At 45.7% G+C, this 21,178-nt stretch overlaps 1 protein-coding gene across 1 annotated transcript in view; it reads right to left on the reverse strand.

The window, feature by feature from the left end:
- Nucleotides 1-21,178, reverse strand: part of DYSF (dysferlin) — a 1,070,125-nt gene that overhangs the window by 585,860 nt on the left and 463,087 nt on the right. The window contains exons 13-15 of the mRNA XM_086960107.1: nucleotides 17,864-17,967; nucleotides 12,210-12,278; nucleotides 1,281-1,324 (exon numbers count right to left, since the gene is read on the reverse strand). Of these exons, the coding sequence (XP_086816233.1) occupies nucleotides 1,281-1,324; nucleotides 12,210-12,278; nucleotides 17,864-17,967 (217 nt within the window). The remainder of the gene's footprint in view (nucleotides 1-1,280; nucleotides 1,325-12,209; nucleotides 12,279-17,863; nucleotides 17,968-21,178) is intronic.

Raw genomic sequence — 21,178 nt, forward strand, 5'->3', positions numbered from 1 at the left:
ATCCAGATATGTGATACAACAAGTTACATCATACCTACAACAAGTAAGGACTAGTGGCTTTGTCAATGGCTATTAGTTGCTTAAGATAAATAAGCTGCAACTATGGCTTGTTACATGCTACATATAATATTAAAAAAGCTTCCAATTAAAACCCTGGCGACCCTACCACAATGTTGCTGCTCTTGCGTTTCAGAAAGAGAAGGGAAATTCAGAGAGAAAATGACTCTTTAAAGGATTTCCCTTTCTCCCACAACGCTCACCTGGCATGACATCATGCAGTAACTTCTCCACTAGTGAGACGTGAGCAGTGTGGACAGCGCACATCGATGGGCCTGCTTTCTCGAAGCGGGTTTCTATCAGGCTGTTTTGCGCACTGGCACTTTTCTGCAGTCCAGAAAAAAACGGAACACCTGTGCCAGGGCTCAAAACAGAGCCCGATAGGAACCTGTTTCGAGGCGGCCCCTTTAAAAAACTGCCGGTGCTCAGACCCCTTGAGACCCGGCCCACTTAAAGCCCTGCCTACATGTATCCTCATTTGTACCTCGAATTATCCTATGCGCACTACTTGAAAGGAACTCAAATACCTTTGGGTCTAGCTAGTGCTATATAAAACTCTAAAAATGTTTTAAATAAATTATACCAATATAACATTACTTTAAATCTGCACAACTTGTTTACGACTAAACTAATTACATTGTCTCTCTATTCTACAACGATTCTACCTACAACAATTGTCTGCTCAACTAACTTTCAGCCTAATCTGGATATTCAGCAATATTTCATACACACAACTCATACCCATTACACCACAGCCATAACAAGGCTTCATCAAAGTTCCCCCCACTTTAAAGATGTGCTGACTATACCAGTCTTCTAAACTCCATTCTACAATCACACCTTGCCTCAACTTGACAAATATTTAATCTAAAGATCTGTGGATAGCTAAAAACAACTTTCAGGACAAAAGGATGCAGTTTTCTAAGTTTTCAAGCTAAAACCCAGCCATTAACTTTGGTGTTTTTTGCAAATTGGGTTTTTGTGTAAGGGAAAAATAATGACCCGCATTCTTGCATCAAGTCATATAAGAACACAATGTCGCTTGGATGGTCTGTTTCATTAATTACTGCTTAACGTCATCCCTATTCATCTTAGCATCTGTATTGTGCCAAAGATGAACTCTTTTCTGCAGTTCGCATATTGCTTATTTTCACACCAGTCTTTCTACATTGATTAAATATTGCCTCTGCTTATAGCATTGCTTAGATTTGTACATAACTCACCAGTCAGTAACTCTCACTCTTATTTTCTCACACATGGATGGAAACTAAACACAAAAAGAGAATACATTTAATAAGTAAATTAAGATAGTTTGTTGTGCTGAATTATTCATAAATATGACATTTTGATAAGTAAGCTATATCAGCATGCACTTTTGGGACTCTGAAACATGAACATGTTAAACAACAGTTCTCGCAAGAGAGGACCCAATTCATATTTGTTTTTTGTCTTTCTAAGTTCAAATAAGTTTTGAGCAAACGATGTGGTCGCAAACATCAGATCATGATTCCCCAATCAGGATCTGAAGATGTTTAGGGTCGCATATGGTTACTAACGCAGGAAATTTTGTACTGGAATTGTGCACAGGGCAGTGATCAGGATCATAGTAAAAAGTATAATTTTGTAACTTCAAGCATAATCACACACCATCTCAAATGACCCCCATTTGCATATATACATTTATCCCTCAGAGATTAAATAATGCCTGTCAGCAACGTGTGACTGTAAATCCCCTAACGCCTCCACATTTGTAACATTGTAGGGGGAAGAGATTTCTCCACCCATAAACATATTTTTCTGGTGGGGAAGAAAATTGTCAAAGTTTACTATGTTTTTGCACGTTTTTGGCACAAGTTTTCAAATTGTCAGTAAAAAAAAGTAAGGAAGAAGAAGTATCCATGGAAATGTACAACTTGCATTGATTTCAATTCCCACATTCATTTTGGGAACATTGTTCAAGGTGTCCAACATAATATTATTTATTTATTCATTTATTTAAGTTCTTGTATAGCGCAGGACTGGACCCCCTGAGGGGTATCTCCGCGCTTGCGCTTTTACCAAAGAGCCCAACCATGATCATAGACTGTGAGGGAATCAGTAATTAATATTTTAAGAGGCTGAAAATAGATATGTTTTTAGGGTCTTCCTAAAAGACTGAAGGTTGGTGATTTGTTTCAAAGTAGGGGGGAGTGAGTTCCATAGGATGGGGCCTTTGTAAGAGAGAGCTCGACCACCCTGCCTAGCTTTCCTAATCCTTGGAACCTGGAGCAATTGCTGACTACTAGAATGCAAAGTACGTCCGGGACTGTAAGGATTAAATTTTTCTTTCAAATACTTGGGCCCAGTGCCAAACAGACATTTATGTATTGTGCAGCAGATTTTGAATTTTACACGTTGCCTAACCGGCAACCAGTGGAGTTTGTCCAAGAGGGGACGTGAGGCAGTCCTTGGCTGTGCATTGAGAACAAGTCTCGCTGCAGTATTCTGGACCACTTGTAATCTTTGTAGTTGTTCCTCATTGGCCGAGATGAACAGGCCGTTACAGTAGTCCAGCCTACTGATTACCAACGTCTGGACAAGTGTTTTCCTGTAGTTATCAGGTAGGAATGGAAAGACACGTCGTAGCAGTCCAATGATGGAAACAAGATCCTGCTACTTGATTTGTATGTTCTTTAAACAAAAGTGCCTTCTCGAGCCGCACACCGAGATTTTTTACGGTCTGTTTGGGGCTGGGTGCTGGTCCCAAATCCAGGGGCCACTATTCTGGAGACCACAGAAGCGTGGCCTCCCCGAAGAGCATGACCTCCATCTTGCCTACGTTGCACTGGAGGCAGTTTAAGGCCATCCAGTCCGATATTGCCCTCATTCCGTCCGCAAAGGATTTTTGTATTGCGGGCGTGAGGGTTTGAAAGGGGAATAGAAGCTGGGTGTCTTCAGCATACGACACCGGGGTGAATCCATGTGCTCTTACAATGCCTGCCAAGGGGGCCACATACACATTAAAGAGTGTGGGGCTTAGACATGAGCCCTGTGGCACTCCCTTGGTGAGCTCCCTTGAGATGGAATGATGGGAGCCCAATCTGACTCCTTGTAGGCGACCCGAGAGAAAGCTCTCCAACCAGGACAGAGCCACACCTCCTATGCCCACCTCCCTCAGACGACCGAGAAGTATCTCATGTGACTCCGTGTCAAAGGCAGCGGATAAATCTAACAGCACCAGAATCATGGAACCCCCTCCATCCAGTGACATCCTGATGTTATCGGTCACTGAGAGGAGGGCAGACTCGGTGCTGTGATTGGGCCTAAACCCAGATTGAGAAAAGTCTAGACCCTCCGCTGCCCCAATGTACTTAGACAGATGGGTGTTAACATGTCTCTCGGTCATTTTGCTAAGATAAGGCAGGAGGGAGATGGGTCGGAGGTTTGAGAGGTCTGTCCATGGTAGTGCCGCGTTCTTTCGGATAGGGTTCACCACCGCTTTTTTCCACTCCGTGGGCACATGTCCTTCTCTGAGAGAATGGTTTATTACTGCTTGGATGTAAGGTCCAAGCAGAGTGCTCAGGGAGGCAACCATTATGGCGGGCAAGAAATCATCGGGAGACCCCGATTTTATGTGACTAATAAGGGAAGGAAGATCTAAGTCACTGACTGCTGGAAATGTCATAAGTGAGATATCTCTATGTGTGGGTAGAGTAGAGGGGATAGAGATGTTACTCTTTTGGCTGGGAGCCCTCATGATTTTATCATAGATCAGACTGATTTTATTTTCAAATAACAAAGAAATTTCATCACATAGGGATATGGAAAAATCATCTGGGCTTTCACATGCTACTGGTTTTACAAACGCCTATAATATTGTATATAGTTCCTTGGAGGAATTGCACGCCTCTGCGAGTTGCTGAGTGAGGCTGTTCTTCTGTGCCAGTTTGGTATTTTTATAGTAATTAGACTGGGCTTCATGATGTGCTTTCTTACTTTCCTCTGTTCGCATTTTCCTCCATTTCTTTTCTATCTTCCTACACCCCTGCTTCTCTATTCTGAGTGCTTCGGTATACCATACTTCCTGCTTGGAGGTAGGGTATTGTTTATGTAGCTTCAGAGGGGCTAGTTTGTCAATTGCCTCTGTGAGAGAGTTGTTAAATTTGGATAATGCAGACTCTACATCATCCTTTTCTATAGGGATAGGCTGCCCCCATACCCTCTGCAGTTCCTCTACCATTACTTTGTGCCACTGTCGACGCCAAATTGGCATAAGAGTGTTCTTTTGAGAAGGTTTGCCCACTCCTAATAAAGAAAATTCCACTATAAAGTGGTCTGACCAATTTATGTGAGCAGTGGATTGACACTGTACATTAGAACAGTTGGAGAAGAGCAAGTCTAGGGAGTAACCTCCTTTGTGTGTGGGTCCGCTGTTCTGCTAAAAGATATGATTGTGAAATAGGCCGAGACACACTTATTATGGTAATCTCCCTTCTACTTTTAAAAGGTAACTTTAAACAATATGCTGCATCAGCATTCACAAAAGTTTGAAAAGTTTACATTTATAGTCATGATAAATGGTCAATGAATCTTTTACGGAATACTTTGGAACTTATACCACTGTAACATTCTAAGTCATTAGATTGTAAGTACATGGGGTAATAGCTCAATAGTGGGTTCATGATACATGGTGAAATTTATATTTCGTTCCTGTCCAACACGTTAGTTTGGATGGAACTTATTTTGTCTTGTCTAACAGCCAACATAGAGCTTCATGAAACAGTTAAATACTCAAAAACTGTATTTCCTTTTCCTTTATAATAGCATATTAGCAGTAAAAAAACACATCATTAGTGAAGAAGAATTTTCTAGTTGCAATGTATATTTGGGATTATTCAAACATGCCTCTAAGTAAAAACTGTTTTCATTTGAAGAATCATATTTATATATATATATTTACTATAAAAAACAAAGATGACATGGACACACAGAAATCCATAGAAATTCAGGACGTATAGTTATTAGTTATACTTACCTCAAGAAACTATAACTCATGCTCTAAAGTTACTATAACTTGCGCCACCCCCAGGCACAGTTTTCTTATCATTAATTGTATTGCAAATGTTGCAGAAATATTATCAATGATGTAATAGAAGATGTCAAGACTGATGTAATATGTGGGTAATTAGCAGTCCACGGCAAGACGCAAGTTATAGTTAACTCCCCTTCTGAATATCGGTCGGGCCCCGGGGTGGTGGCATCCCCTGGGGCAAAAGTGGCCCAGGAAGGTGGGCTGCATTTGCTCCTATCCCCAATATAAAAACATGTAATTCCCCCTTACCCCGGGAACTGGCCCACTTGAGGGGCTAGTAAAAACAAGCATGGGAAACCGCACTTTTTTATTTTATTTTCCTCCACTAATCCACTGGAAAATGTAAAAAAAAAGGTTTTGGGCCCCCGCTGGGTTCCTATGGGACCGGACCACTAGGCTTAGGGGGTTAGGGTATTCCTACCCTGCCAACATGTCTATTATTTAAATATTTTTTTGGGAGATTCAGCAAGTCCGAGTCCCAAGATGGCTGCCACCACTTCTTGGATGAAGTGGTGGCAGCCAATCAGATCACACCATGAGATCTGTCGGATCCGTGAAGGATTCGATCCCCTAGACATACATAAATCTTTTGTTTAATAAGTCCAAAACTACTTAACAGATTTACACCAAATATCTAAAAGGGTTCTTTCTGGACCAAGATCTAGCTTTCAGCTAAATTTGGTGTAATTCCATCCAGCGGTTCAGGATGTATTGCTGTCTAAAATCCCTATGGGAAATTGCAAGGGAAAAACACGTTTTGAGGCCCCCCTTTTTCTCAGGCCTCGCTTTGAGCACCACCCCAACAGCCGAAGTGAGTGGCAAACCAGTTTTGAAAGGTTTGTGAAGATCTGTCAAACAATGCCACAGTTAATAGCAAAACAAAAAAACGCTTTTCCAATGGAAACTAGGGGGCTCGTTAGTATGGTGGGCGGACTTTGTCCGTGCGCCATACTAGTGGGAAATGGGACCGCCCTCTAAGGGTGCGGCGGTCCCGCACATCCCAATGCCAGAAATGCATGTTGTGTTTTTCAATGCACAACGTGACAGGCACCGCGCGGTGCCTGCCACACCGTACATTGAAATATGGGGGGGTACCATAGGTACCACCTCCCAGAGTCAATGGGGGCCCACAGTGGGCCCACGCAAAAAATTACTGCATGCCTTTCCGTGGCGGCAAGGCATGTTCCTGCCCACATCTTAATATGGTTGGTAGAGTCTAACAGACAACGCCACCATATTGAACCCGGTCTTTCCGTCCGCCGCGAACCCGCTAGCCATAGTAATATGGGGGTCTTTGCAGCAGGAATGACGGGCAGATCACCCCCGCCGGGTCGGCGGTGGCTACCGCCGGCCCAGCGGGGGCGATCCTCCCCCATCCTAATGGGGCCCCAAGTCCTAACTATAACTACTTACTGGTAACCACCAGTAAGTAATATATATATATATATGTATATTCACTGAAAAAGACATAGGTTTCAGCCACGTTATAGTTAGGAATTAGCATTTAAAAGACCTTAGAAATTCACTGAAAAAACCATAGGTTTCACACATGTTATAGTTAGCTGGACATTTCACTCATACAAAACCATTGAAATTCCCCCGTTATAGTTAGTTCAGCTAAGTATAACTCGCGGACCCGCAATGCACTGCTGATGACGTCACATATTACATCACTCATGACATGGTCAGTGACATCACTCATGACGTCACTGATGGCATCTCAAATGACATCACTGATGATATCACTGATGACATCATCCTTGCGATAGAGTGGCAGACCTCCTCTCAGCGTAATATAACCTTTGATACACACATTCAAAAATAGAAACTAACATTTTCAAAAAATGGAGATACCAATACCAGTTACAACAACCTATTCAGTAATTCCACCATCTATGGTTTTTTCAGTGAATTTCTAAGTTTTTTTAACTGCTAATTCCTAACTATAACGTGGCTGAAACGTATGGTTTTTTCAGTGAATTTCAAAGGTTTTGTAAATGATAATTTTTAAATGTATTAATTGTTATTTTTTTTAATACTGATTTACTACATTGTTTTAAAGTTTTTATTTTTAGATATTTTATTTTTTAAATTACATTACATATTTTTAATATGAATTGAAAAAATGGTTTGAAAATATTGAAATTGTAATATTTATTTATTTTATTTTATATTTTTTTAATTTATATATATTTTATATAGCAGGCAATGATATCCTATGGAAGGAAATTCAAGTTGCTGGTAAGTACGGTTAAAATTACTTTTCAGGGACAGTAGTGAGCTGAAAGATGCAGCACTGAGGTCTCTCCTGATAACAGGTGAGTAAATCGGAATTCGTAGTTCGACTGATTTTAAAGGAATTTTTTAAAAATCAAAAACTCCATACTTAGAAGAATTTCCAAGTGAAACCAGTCAATGTTAGCCTAAGGAAGGAAAATCAAGTTACTGTAAGTATGGTTAGAATTACTTTTCAGGATCAGTAGTGGGCTGAAAGATGCAGCTCTGAGGTCTCTCCGGATAACAGGTGAGTAAATCGGAATTCGTAGTTCTGCTGATTTTAGAGGAATTTTTAAAGTTCCAAAATTCACACTTAAAAGAATTTCCAAGTGAAACCATTCAATGTTGGCCTATGGAAGGAAATTCAACTTACTGTAAGTATGGTTAGAATTACTTTTCAGGATCAGTACTGGGCTCAAAGATGCAGCACTGACGTCTCTCCTGATAACAGGTGAATAAATCGGAATTCGTAGTTTGGCTGATTTTAGAGGAATATTGTGCACAATAGTGAAGGAAGGGGTGGGGCCTGAGGTGACATGTGACATGTGTGCAATCCTGAGGTCCCCTGTGAGCCAACTAGCCCACCAGGTACCTCCAGTATGCGCCAGGGAGCTTCGTTGCAGAGAGGTGTTCAGAGGGCACGCCCCCTTTTACAACACTCTGCAACGCAGCTCGGTGGCGCTTACTGGAGGTACCTGTTGGAATAGTTAGCCCCTAGGGGACCTCTGGATTGAGGAGGAATTAATTCCCCAGCTTAAAACGCACCACAGGGCATGTTTGCACACATATCACCTCAAGCCCCGCCCCCTACCTCCACCACTGTGCAAACACGCCCGTAGCGCGTTCTAAGTTGGGGTATTAAGTCCCCTTGCATATTGGGGGTGCCTGGGCGCCAACTAGCCCACCAGGAACCTCCAGTATGTGCCAGGGGGATGCTTTGCAGAGAGGTGTAAAAAGGCTTGCCCCTTTTTACACCTCTCTGCAACGCAGCCCCCTGGCGCATTTGCAGAGGGGGAACTAATTCCCCTTGCATACTGGTGGTCCCTGGGGGCCAACTAGCCCACCAGGAACCTCCAGTATGCACCAGGGGGCTGTGTTGCAGAGAGGTGTAATGAGGCCCGCCCCTTTTTACAAATCTCTGCAAGGCAGCCCCCTGGCGCGTTTGCAGAGGGGGAAGTAAGTCCCCTTGCATATTGGGGATCCCTGGGGTCCAACTAGCCCACCAGGAACCTCCAGTATGCACCAGGGAGAGAGGTGTAATTAGGCCACGCCCCTTTTCACAACACTCTGCAACGCAGCTCCGTGGTGCTTACTGGAGGTACCTGGTGGGCTAGTTGGGTCCCAGAGACCCCCAGTATTCAAGGGAAATTACATCCCCCTCTGCAAACGCGCCAGGGGGTAGTGCAGGGAGGAGGCAGGGCTTGAGGTGAGGATTGCACCACCCAGCACACGAGCCCCCTGGAGCTGGAGTAGATGGACAGGCTGAGGTGGAGCAGGAGTAGATGGACAGGCTAAGGTGGAGCTGGAGTACACGGACAGGCTGAGGTGGAGCTGGAGTACACGGACAGGCTGAGGTGGAGCAGGAGTACACGGACAGGCTGGGGTGGAGCTGGAGTACACGGACAGGCTGGGGTGGTGCTGGAGTACACAGACAGGCTAAGGTGTAGCTGGAGTACACGGACAGGCTGTGGTGGAGCTGGAGTACACGGACAGGCTAAGGTGGAGCTGGAGTACACGGACAGGCTGAGGTGGAGCTGGAGTAGACGGACAGGCTGAGGTGGAGCAGGAGTACACGGACAGGCTGGGGTGGAGCTGGAGTACACGGACAGGCTGGGGTGGTGCTGGAGTACACGGACAGGCTAAGGTGGAGCTGGGAAACACGGACAGGCTGAGGTGGAGCTGGAGTAGACGGACAGGCTGAGGTGTAGCGGGAGTATATGGACAGGCTGGGGTTGAGCTGGAGTACACGGACAGGCTGGGGTGGAGCTGGAGTACACGGACAGGCTAAGGTGGAGCTGGAGTACACGGACAGGCTGGGGTGGAGCTGGAGTACACGGACAGGCTAAGGTGGAGCTGGAGTACACGGACAGGCTGAGGTGGAGCAAGAGTAGACGGACAGGCTGGGGTGGAGCTGGAGTACACGGACAGCCTGAGGTGGAGCTGGCACTGAGGTTGTATGAGGAGCTATAGCACACAGACAGGCTTGATTTGAAGTGAGGGCAAATGGACAGGCTGGTTGAGAAGGTGGACACACGGGCAAGCTGGGTGAGGAGGTGGGACACACGGACATGCTGGATGAGAAAGTGAGGCACGCGGATAGGCTTGGTGAGGAGTGACACGTGGACATTTACATGTGGGGCACGCGGACAGGCTTGCCTTAGCTAAAGTCTTATGTAAGACGTCAAGGAAACGAAGGGGCACTGAGGTTGGATGAGGTGCTGTAGCACACGGACAGGCTGGGTTAGAAGTGAGGGCAAATGAGCAGGCTGTTTGAGGAGGTGAGCACACGGGCAAGCTTGGTGAGGAGGTGGGACACACAGACATGCTGGGTGAGAAAGTGGGGCACACGGACAACTTGTATTATATTAAAATAATAGCACGCAAGTAATGGCAGCCTGGTTGGGAAGTGCAGGCAGGGGGCGGGGGGCGGGGAGGGAAGCCTGTGGGAGGGAAGCCTGTGGGAGGCTGATGCCTTTGATGTGTGCCTTTGAGGCAGGAGGTGTCTACATGGGCTGGGGGGAGTAGAAATGCGAGTCACGGCCTGCGGCCGTGAAAAGTGAAGTGAATAATTAGGGGAGGAGAACTGGCAGAGGCCGGCCGAGCGCACGCTGGGGAAGCCTGTGGGAGGGAGGCTGATGCCTTTCACACAGGCAAGCTTGGTGAGGAGGTGGGACACACGGACATGCTGGGTGAGAAAGTGGGGCACACGGACAACTTGTATTATATTAAAATAATAGCACGCAAGTAATGGCAGCCTGGTTGGGGAGTGCAGGCGGGGGGCGGGGAGGGAAGCCTGTGGGAGGGAAGCCTGAAAAAAATGACAAATGGTAGGATTCCATTGTTCGATACAGTTTCGAAGCACAGCGCCAGAACAAGAAGCAATATCAAGAGGTGGTGGGGGCAGGGTGAAGGGTTAAGGGGTAGGGAGAGACGGCACAGGCTGGGCAGGCTGCGATGGGCTGGTGGGAGGAGAAATGCGAGTGAGTCACGGCCTGGCGGCTGTGAAAAGTGAAGAGAATAATTAGGGGAGGAGAAATGCCAGAGGCCGGCCGAGCGCACGCTGGGGGAGCCTTTGAAGTCATGCGAGGCTTAGGCAACAAGGCAGGAGGCAGGCAGAAGGCTTGGGGATGTGCTCGTGCATGAGCAATACAAAATAGTAATACACCAAAAAGTAGCTGAACAAAACAAAATGCCCATGACAGAACATACAATGAGTACACTAACAACATAAAACATAACAATGGAGTGGAGTGAGATCTCTGCGTGGAATTCGGGGAAGCCCCCACTTGAGATTGTAACACAGCCCTGTGCGGTTCCCATGTTTGCAGTACATTTCCAGCAATGAAGGACTCTGTATAAACGCTGCGTGTTTGGCTGCTGCTCTTTAGCCACGCCCATGTCCCGCCAGCCTCTAAGGTACCGACCATAACAATGGAGTGGAGTGAGATCTCTGCGTGGAATTCGGGGAAGCCCCCACTTGAGATTGTAACACGGCCCTGTGCAGTTTCCATGTTTGCAGTACATTTCCAGCAATGAAGGACTCTGTATAAACGCTGCGTGTTTGGCTGCTGCTCTTTAGCCACGCCAATGTCCCGCCAGCCTCTAAGGTGCCGACCGGGAGAGGATATGGCGCACGGGCCTGAGCTTCCGGCATTGTAATTGGGAAGCTGCGTTTGGAAACTCCATTGAACGTCCTGTGATTCAGACTTGCTCTCCCCGTGCCTACAAAAATGAACGTGTCCTTGTGTGATGTAACTGTTGCTCTATAAAGCGCTCCAATGCCTTTGGGTCGGGTTCGGGCTATGAACATGTCCTTGTGTGAAGTAACTGTTGCTCTATAAAGCGCTCCAATGCCTTTGGGTCGGCTTCGGGCTATGAGTGGAAGAGGGGAAGTGAGTAAACCTGTAAGCCTGTGGGAGGGAAGCCCTTGGGAGGCTGATGCCTTTGATGTGAGACCAGGGGGGAGTAGAAATGCGAGTCACGGCCTGCGGCCGTGAAAAGTGAAGTGAATAATTAGGGGAGGAGAACTGGCAGAGGCCGGCCGAGCGCACGCTGGGGAAGCCTGTGGGAGGGAGGCTGATGCCTTTCATGTGGGGAAATGCGCGTGCTTGTGGGCACGTGATTCACGTGAACTGTTGGAAATCCGCTTTTGGGGAGCTTGGGTTTAAGTCTTGATTTGACGGCATTAGACTCGCATATTCATTCCTGCGGAATGGAATAGGCGAGACCTAAAAAGTACATGTATTTGCTGCTCTGTTTGCATGCCACACCCCCTCATGAAATATATCACGGTCTGCTCCAAACCAGCCATATTGTCCATAGCATTAAATTATATCTGTCTGTAAATGTGTATAGATATTAAATCTGTGACTCTGGATATGGAACTTTACACTTCGCTGTTCACTTTTTTTGACTTAAGTTCACAAAAAATTCAATATTACATTTTCGAAATAAGGGGATAGAAAAGGTTCAGAATTAGTTATTTTTCCTCTGTACAAAAGGTATCACCATCTACAATATACAGCTTTCTGATAATACAAAATGTATACAGTCTTCTGATAAAAGAAAATTACTGTTGACTTACCCTGATTGGCAAGGTGATGCTCTGATTCCACTGTGGGTTTGCGTTCTTCTCCATGATTTTACTGCAGAGCTGGGAGAGATCCAACATGTTTTATATTAAATATATTTATTGGAAAATTCAATGTATTTTTCCTTTACATATTTCAGAACTAAAATGAATACATATATCTGGATTTCAAAACATTTAGGGGTGTATTAGAATGTCTGGCGGATCGCCACCGCCCGCATGGCGGTGGTGATCCGCCCGGCATTCTCCTCCGCCCGCATGCCATTGCCCCCACCATCTTAGTATGGCCGCGGGGACCCCGGTAGACAGACAGACTAACCACCGGTTTTCTGCCGGTCACACAGGTGATTGGGCGAAATAGGGGCCTGATATGGTGGCGGTGTCTGCTAGACACTGCCATCCATATTATGATGGCAGCGGGAAGCAGCCTTTCGCCACGGAAAGGTATGCGGTTTCCTCAGCTGGGGGCCCGTTACGGTCTCCCAGGATGTTGTGGGAGTAGAGGGGGGGCACTTGGGGCGTACCTATGGTACCCCCCTGCATTTGCATGGGCGACGTGGCAGGCACCTCGCTGTGCCTGCCACGTTGTGCATGCAGATGCCCACATGCCTTTTTTGTATTGCGGCGGGTGCTGCTGACATCACCGCCCGCCGCAATGCAAAAAATGAGGGATGCGCCCGCCAGTGTGGCGGGCGCATCCTAATTGCCCATGCGGGACCGCCGCACCCTTAGCGGGCAGTCCAATTTCCTGGGGCGATGGCGGGCGGAATAGACCCCTAAGTACCCTAACACTATGTAGTCCCTCGTGGTGACTTATTTTCATGAAACGTGCTAACTAACTGACTCCAGCAGGATGGACATGTTTTTAGATTGAGGGCCTGATTGAGATGTTGGCGGAGGAGTTACCCCGTCACATTGGTGACGGATATCCCATCCACTGAAATATAAATCTCATAGAATATAATAGGAATTATTTTTCAGCGGACAGGATATCCGTCACTGTTGTGACAGAGTAACCTGTCCGCAAAGATCAAAATCAGGTTCTTAGTTCAGTTTTTTACATTTGGCAGCTGAGTTCCGCCCTGCATGTTCATGCTGTCTAAATGCACAACAGAACCTACTGAAATTACAACTGAACACACTTAAAAATAAAAGAGGACAAAAATAAGTGCATAAAAATAATATTTAAGTGAATGTAGGGAAAACTATTGATCTCCTCGACCATTTTGTGGTTGTGCCACTATAGACAAATTTGCTCCATCTAGAGTCCACTTTTGAATGTTTGATAATAAAAGTCATATGCTCTTCTTCTAACTCAACAATAGTCAACTTCATCTATTGTTCCTCAAAAGAAGACAAACAGCTCAGCCCAATGCAAAGACTCATACACCATTACATAACCCAGGACCAAAATAAACTTTTCCCTAGACATATCAATTTTCGTTGATGTCATACTGCTCATAATCTAGCATCTAACTTCAACTGTTCTCTAAAAAAACTGTACTGCACCAAAGCAAAATTTGTCATTATTTCAAAACTCAGCAGCGGCGAAATCCTGACTGCCATCCAGATACCCAGGTACAACTTGCAGGTTCAGGGCTGCTTGAGTTGTCTGCCCCCGCTGTGCCCCTGTGCCAACGAATGAAACTGGCTTCTGGGCTCTGGGTTGGCCTGGCTGGTGGTAGGGAAGAGCGTTAGCAAAGCCACCATGTATCTTCACCAGCTCGCATCCAAGTTCATCAGTAAAGTTTGATCCAAGGGAGAGCGGGAGAGACCCTAGCCAGAAGGGATTCCCCCGTCTTGCCAGTTGGGAGAAGCTGGGGAACCACAAGCCCAGACCCGAGCAGACCTGGGTGGAATAGGAGGACATGTTCCTCATTTTGAATCTCTCTCATTCATTCACTCTCTCGGTCCCGTTTAGCCATGCGTGTCCAGACCTGGCGATCCCGGTCTGCGAACAAATTCAATGCTTGTTCTTTTTGTCTTGTCTTAAGAGGACAAGACCAAATTTGGAGGTCATGGAAAACAATTATCTTATGAGAAGAATCATTATACAAAGAATACAGCTAATAAGAAGGAACATGCGATTCAAGTTTCTAAGAGCTAATCTGATTTGGAACAAATGAAAATAGCCCCAGATAAAGATCAAAGGGAGCGAGGAATTAAAGAGCAAGCGATCGGACAATATTTATTTTATCATTGCAGCGTGTTTTCTGGCACGGCCAAAAAACTTTCATGGAAAAAGCTGCTCAGGGATATATATATATTTAATTATGTGGAATCCGCAATGAATGTCTATTATCAACCAGAACTGCAATGGAAACCCTGTTCAGTGAACAGCACGAGGGATACATGTGAACATATGTACATAGTGACGCAGATCGTCAGCCTTTCATTTAAAACAGCCACAGTTCCTGCTGAGTGGAAACAAGCCAAGCTACTTCCCCTGCTGAAAAAGGCTGGAGCAGACCCTGAAGTGCTGGCTAATTATCGTCCAATTTCTCTGCTCCCGGCTATGGCAAAAATAGGAGAAAAACTGGCTTTCCGGCAGCTTAATGAGTTTGTGGAATCATCTGGGGCTCTCCATCCTGCTCAATCTGGTTTCCGTGCTGCGCACAGCACGGAATCTGCTTTGGTGGAGATCTCTGAGGCAGTTAGGGAGTGTCTGGACGGTGGCGGCAGAGCAGCTCTAATTTTATTGGACCTCTCTGCCGCGTTCGACACGGTGCCTCACCAACACCTCCTCACTAGACTTGCGGACATTGGGGTTGCTGGCCTCGCTTTGGACTGGCTGCGCTCCTTTCTCTCGTCTCGATCACAACAGGTTTGGCTCCCTCCTTTTTCATCTTCGGCTAAGCCCATCATGACTGGGGTCCCGCAGGGCTCCACCTTGAGCCCTCTTCTTTTTAATGTATATCTGACCCCCCTGATTGAGCTTGCCGAACATTTGGGGGCCAAAATCATCGCATATGCCGATGATACGCAGCTGTTGTTCACCTGGCCTAGTGATGTCTTAGATACCGAGCGGATTCAGTTTTGTTTATCCGCGGTTTTCAACTGGTTAGCCTCCGCGCAACTGAAGTGCAACGAGGCGGAAATACTGCTTTACGGTCAATTCCCCCCTAATTTTAAAGAAGCACTTTGGCCGGCCGGTTTCCCGATGCCCAGTTCAGTCAATGTCCTCGCCAAGAATCTAGGGGTCTGGTTCGGGGAAGACCTCCGGTTTGAGGGGCGCATCAAGAAGCTGGCAGGGGGCTGTTTCGGGACCCTTAAGGCGTTGCGGAAGTTTTTTCCCTATTTGCCTGCCTCAGCAAGAGAGTCAGTGGCCAGAGCTTTAATTCTCTCGCGACTTGACTATGCCAACGGCCTGCTGAGTGGATCCCCGGCTTATATGGTGAGACATCTCCAGGTGATCCAAAACGCTACCGTCAGACTGTTGGGTAATATCCCCAGTCGGGTTAGCGCTAGGAATCACCTGCAGAGCCTGCACTGGCTGCCCGTCTCCCAGAGGATTACTTTTAAAATCCTGACCCTGGCCCACAAAGCCATTTATGGACAAGGTCCCGCCTACCTGATGAAACGATTCAGGCGCTACTCTCCTAAGCGACCTTTGCGCTCTGCCGCCCAACATCTGCTTCAGGTCCCGCGCTTCCGGCTTTCTCGGCTGGGAGGGCAATCAGTGGCGGTGAAGTCCGCTTTGGCTTGGAATGAGCTCCCTCTATCCTTGCGAGCTACGGTGAACTTTATCTCTTTTAAAAAAGGGTTGAAAACCCATTTGTTTCGACTAGCCTTTTAGCTTTTGTTCTGTGTAGGGTAGGCTGTTTATTCTGTTTTTTCTTTTCGCGCCAGGATACTCCGGCAGTAATGGAGCGCGCTATAAAACAGCATAATAATAATAATAATAATAATAATAATAATAATAATAATATATGTAATATATGTTCAATCAACCTAGTTACAGCCTTGTTTAAAATGGCAGGCTTCAAGGGTCTTTCCACCTTCAATTAGTAGCGGCTGGCAAAGACCTACCACGGTAGGGCTGTAGGCCTCAGTGGCTTGCATCAATTTTTCATTGCATTGATTTATGAGATTGATGTACAAATTAGGAGGAACAATACAGTTAACATTGAGGGGCACAAAAATAAACAACAGCCCTTGAGCCATCATTCTAAGGTGGTCGGGAAACCAATTCCGGCACAAAAGGCAGTTGGTGTCAGAAGTGGGATCACAAGGCGCGCACACATTTCACATTTCTTTCTATGCGCCTATTTCACCACGATCCAGTTTTCTGCGCTGTGCCGCCGCAGAAGGGGTCTGTGCATTTCTTTTTGCGTCTTCAGACGATACATTAACTCAAAAACTCTCCGAGTTAGTGCACGAGCAGCAGACAGCAGAGCTCAGAAACACAAAGAAGCGATCTCTGCCCGGTGTTTCTGAGCTCTACGCACAAACTAATTGAGAGATTTTTCGGATAAATTCATACACTGAAGAAGAGAAAAAGAAAAGCGCAGACTGGTAACCAGAGAAGAGCAGACTATGGGAGCATGAAGTGGCTCTGGGTAGCAAATGATGGAAGCTTTGTTGAAAGAACAATGTTCCGAATTTCACTACTTGGAACGAAGGCAATTAGCATTATTTATTACTGTAGGATGTATGTCGTTACAATGCATACTTTTACAACCCATACCTTTACAACGCATTTTTTACACCGCAACATCCATTACAACGCATTCCATTACAACGCATGCCATTACAACGAATTCTTTGAAACTACCTTTACAACGCATTCCACTACAACGCATACTACATTTACAACGCATACTATTACAACGCATACCATTACATTGCTTGTATGGTAAGTGTTGGATAGTGTAGGAGTAAAAATTACTATTCTAACTCCAGGGGGTGCAACAGTAGGGTAAGTGTTGGATAGTGTAGGGGTAAAAATTACTATTCTAACTCCAGGGGGTGCAACAGTAGGGTAAGTGTTGGATAGTGTAGGGGTAAAAATTACTATTCTAACTCCAGGGGGTGCAACAGTAGGGTAAGTATTGGATAGTGTAGGGGTAAGAATTGCTATTCTAACTCCAGGGGGTGCAACAGTAGGGTAAGTGTTGGATAGTGTAGGTATGCGTTGTAATGGTATGCGTTGTAATGACTGCATTGTAATGACATGCGTTGTAGTGGTATGCGTTGTAGTGACATGCGTTGTAATGGTTGCGTTGTAATGGCATGCGTTGTAATGGATGTTGCGTGGTAAAAGTTTAGTTGTAAAGGTAGTGCGTTGTAAAAGTTGCGTTATAAGTGTTGTTTCCCATTCCAGTACCAAGATTTAGGGGAATTGTGGCTGGCAGTGCCCAGCAGTCTGACCTGAAAAGTTACCATGCATGAAGCAGGGAACAGTTTATCTCTGCTTACTTTCAAGAGAGACTATTTCGTATCCCTTCACTAAATACACAAAAGTCCTTTTATTGATAAGGTGAAGCAAATATTAAACTCACAAATATAATGAAGATTTAATAAGGGCAAAGAAATCAGGAAAGAGAATACTTTCTCTGTGGTACTTTCCTTCTTAAATATTATGGGACTGTTGTAGTGAGCCAGACACAGGTAATCAATAACCGAGTGATCGTCCTAGTTCCGCTTACCATCTTGCCAGCAAAGCTCACTTCCACGAACGGATCGACCAGGTTCTTCTTGTTGCTGTCGAAGCCGAAGATCTGCTTGACGTTGTCCAGCACAGCGTCGTCCACTGAAGAGACAGGGACAGAGGACATGTGATCGTTAACACTCTCACACTTTAAGTGGAAGGTTCACTAAAGTGCTTGTGCAACACCCAGTAGGTGATTCTTTGTGTTGCTGCCATTACAGCTGCTGAACAAAGTACATGATATCAAAAATGAGCATCTTATATGGTTCAAATTAACATGAGTATAGAGTGTGGGAACATTTATTACATATGTGATTCTGGTGCAATGCAAAAAAAGTCCCCTTTTGCACACAACTCTATGATACAAATCAATGCAACAACTTTTGGAGAAATGACAGCCTGACAGGTGACTTCACTGCAAATAAATAGTTCTCGGCCTCCTCACAATTACGCTATTGTTGCAGGTCTGCACGATGCTATGACCAACAAAGGGCCCTGCAAGCATGCAGACGGCCAAGGGAAGGAGTGCACAGCAAGGACTCTGGTACTCTCACCAGGAGCAGGGCAGGGTTTGTGAGCTGCATCGCCCCACTGCCACAGGGAAGAATGCACCAGAGCATCTAAGGGGCAAAACCTTCGATGTCTCTGATGCTGCAGCGCCCTCTGTAGGGGTAGTTGGGAGCTGGCCCTTAGACAGGAAGCCATGACCTTCTGCACTGCCACTGGGGAGAGGTGACATGGGTCAGGACATTGGTAGGAGCGGGATAGGGAGAAACCTCAAGGCAGATTTGTGGTGTCCTGATAAGTCCAGTATCTATCAAGGGGGCCGGCAGTACCAGACATAACACCTGAACAGGACAGGTTTGGAGCATACCTTAATCTAAACATTGCATTGGCGTACCTCAAAAAGACAGTGAGGGGGACTGGAGACAACAATTTGCATTTAACTATCATGATCTACTCTGAAAAAGCACTCAGATCCCTTCTCAACTTGGCCAGAGGATTTCTTGCTCCAGTCACCTTCCCTGGAACAATCAGACTTGGTCAGATCCTAACTCTGCTGAAGAAAGCAGGCACGGATAGCGAAGACCTTTCCACCCACAGTTCCATTACGCACTTAGCATTCCTTTGAAAAATAAATCAGAATATTGAGTTAATCCAGTTATATAATCAAATCAGCAAGACTACTAGCACAGCTTGATGCCCTGATAAAGCCCCAAAACACCACATCCAGTTCATGACCGACACGCTTCCCATCACCAGCAACAGTGATCCATGGCTGTCCATCCTGGTAACCTCTTCGCGACCTTTATACCTGCTGTGATTATATTTCCTGGTGGTTCTGGGGCTGTTAGTGGTTCCTGGGCAGTATCCAGTGTGGGCAACAATGTCCACTCCTGCTGGCCTAAACTCATCAATACAATTACATGCCAAATGCCTAGCCTAGCAAATCCCTTTGCGCATTTGACACTCCAGGAGCAGCAAAGGTAAGCAGTCAAGTCGCATTCTAGTAGGTGGCAGGGGCTATTAACTGACAGACAATAGTATATAGTAATTGACACATAATAACTAGCAGCCTGATGAGGCAATGACAATGTGAGGTGCTATGCAAAATAATACTAATACATTAATAACCTCAATCAATGTCCGGTCAGTGCTACAACTTCAGAGAAGAATATAACGAGCTAGCAGTTAAAACAGCTAAATGTATGATGCAGCAAGGCGACGTGAAAGTGGTTGCACCTAATAGGACCAAAAAAGAACCTAAAGTAACTTTTATATCACTCATGCACTAAGTTGTACATTTTTAACAGCAGTTCTCACTGCTAAGTACGGAGTAAAATGGCCAATCATTTTGCAAAAATGGCCACCACTTTAGAAACCAGGGCCACGCCCAGATGAAATAAAAATGTGGATTTCTGAAGCCAAGCATCACAGGATCCAATTAGCAGGTAGAGAATCTGCAAAGCACCACCAGGGGGTTATCAGGGGGCCTAACTCATCTGTCAAGAGGTTTTAATACTTCCCAAACATTTTGCAGGGGACAACGTCCAAGCGCGTTTCCACTTGGGAATGGGTTCTTGTAAGGAGGAGGGTGAATGAGTAAACTGACGCTATCTTCAATATCATGAGGGTAACATGTCAAATGCAGTGAAGTTCCTGCCACCTCGTATACATGTCCTAACATTCAAAATGTGTCACATCCTCAAAGCTTTCATGGTCACGACATTTGTCATCTCAACGTTTTCAGAAGGACATCTCTCGAAACGTCATTCTTTAGATACCTCAGGCTGACCCTGCTATATGTTGGGGTCGCTGAAAATTGTCAGGAGATACAAACAGTTGAAATAACAAATGTGTCTCTCATCTTGTTACGTGTGACCCGACTAGCAGATGTAACTCAAAAGCTCATAGCTTCTCCTGCACTGATGGGGTGGAGGAGGAGTAAGATGCCGGGAGGGCTGGGGGGGGGAGCCTACCACTTGGTACCAGAGGACATGCATGGTTTAGGACAAACCATGACCAGGGGGGCCTCTTGTAACAGAATTGGATTGAAGAGTGTTGGGTTAAACTTCCCGCCTCTCAGTCTGGTTTTATGCATCTGGTTGATGCGCTGCAAGCAACAATCCAATGCGACCAAGGATGGTTAGTGCCGGGTGTTTAGACATGGGACCTCCTAGCACCCTCTAAGTGTTTATTAACTCACATACATTTTAATATATATGGGAACGTGATATAGTCTACATTGCCATCACGTGGTTCTGGTGACTTAATAAACCACTAGTCTAATGGCCAAGTGGCTTGTAAATGCCAAATAAAGATGCGAATTAGGTCAATATCACAGGCTGTACTCTTTCTGTTAGCGTGAAAAGGGTGACATTGTTTGCTAATAGGTACATGAAAGGGATGCATGTATCATTGTGAAGTTTAAAAGTTGTGTTTTTTTGTTAAAAAAAAGTGTGATTTCTTGAAACATATTCTGTCTGCAAACTGGCGTTTTAGCAGCATGCTGCAAGGCGGAGCTAACAAGAGGCTCTGAATGCAAACAGCATGTTCAGGCTTTGTTACCTTTCACGAGGAAACGTTGATTACACAAAGGACAATGGACAATCACTAGTGTGTTCGTGCTCGCTCCTACTCACAAAGGTAGATGAGAGAAGGGCCCTCTTTGTCCTCGCTCTAAAACAAATCGGTGCTTGAGAATAATATGGTGTGTGTTTCCAGAGTGCCATGCATCGCAGAACACACGCCACTCAGGACTTACTGCATGAAGTTAATGCTATGGAGTGGCCTGCATGGCTAATCACGAGTG

The sequence above is a fragment of the Lissotriton vulgaris genome, chromosome 3_1 (assembly GCF_964263255.1).
Source record: "Lissotriton vulgaris chromosome 3_1, aLisVul1.2, whole genome shotgun sequence".
Lineage (NCBI taxonomy): Eukaryota > Metazoa > Chordata > Amphibia > Caudata > Salamandridae > Lissotriton > Lissotriton vulgaris.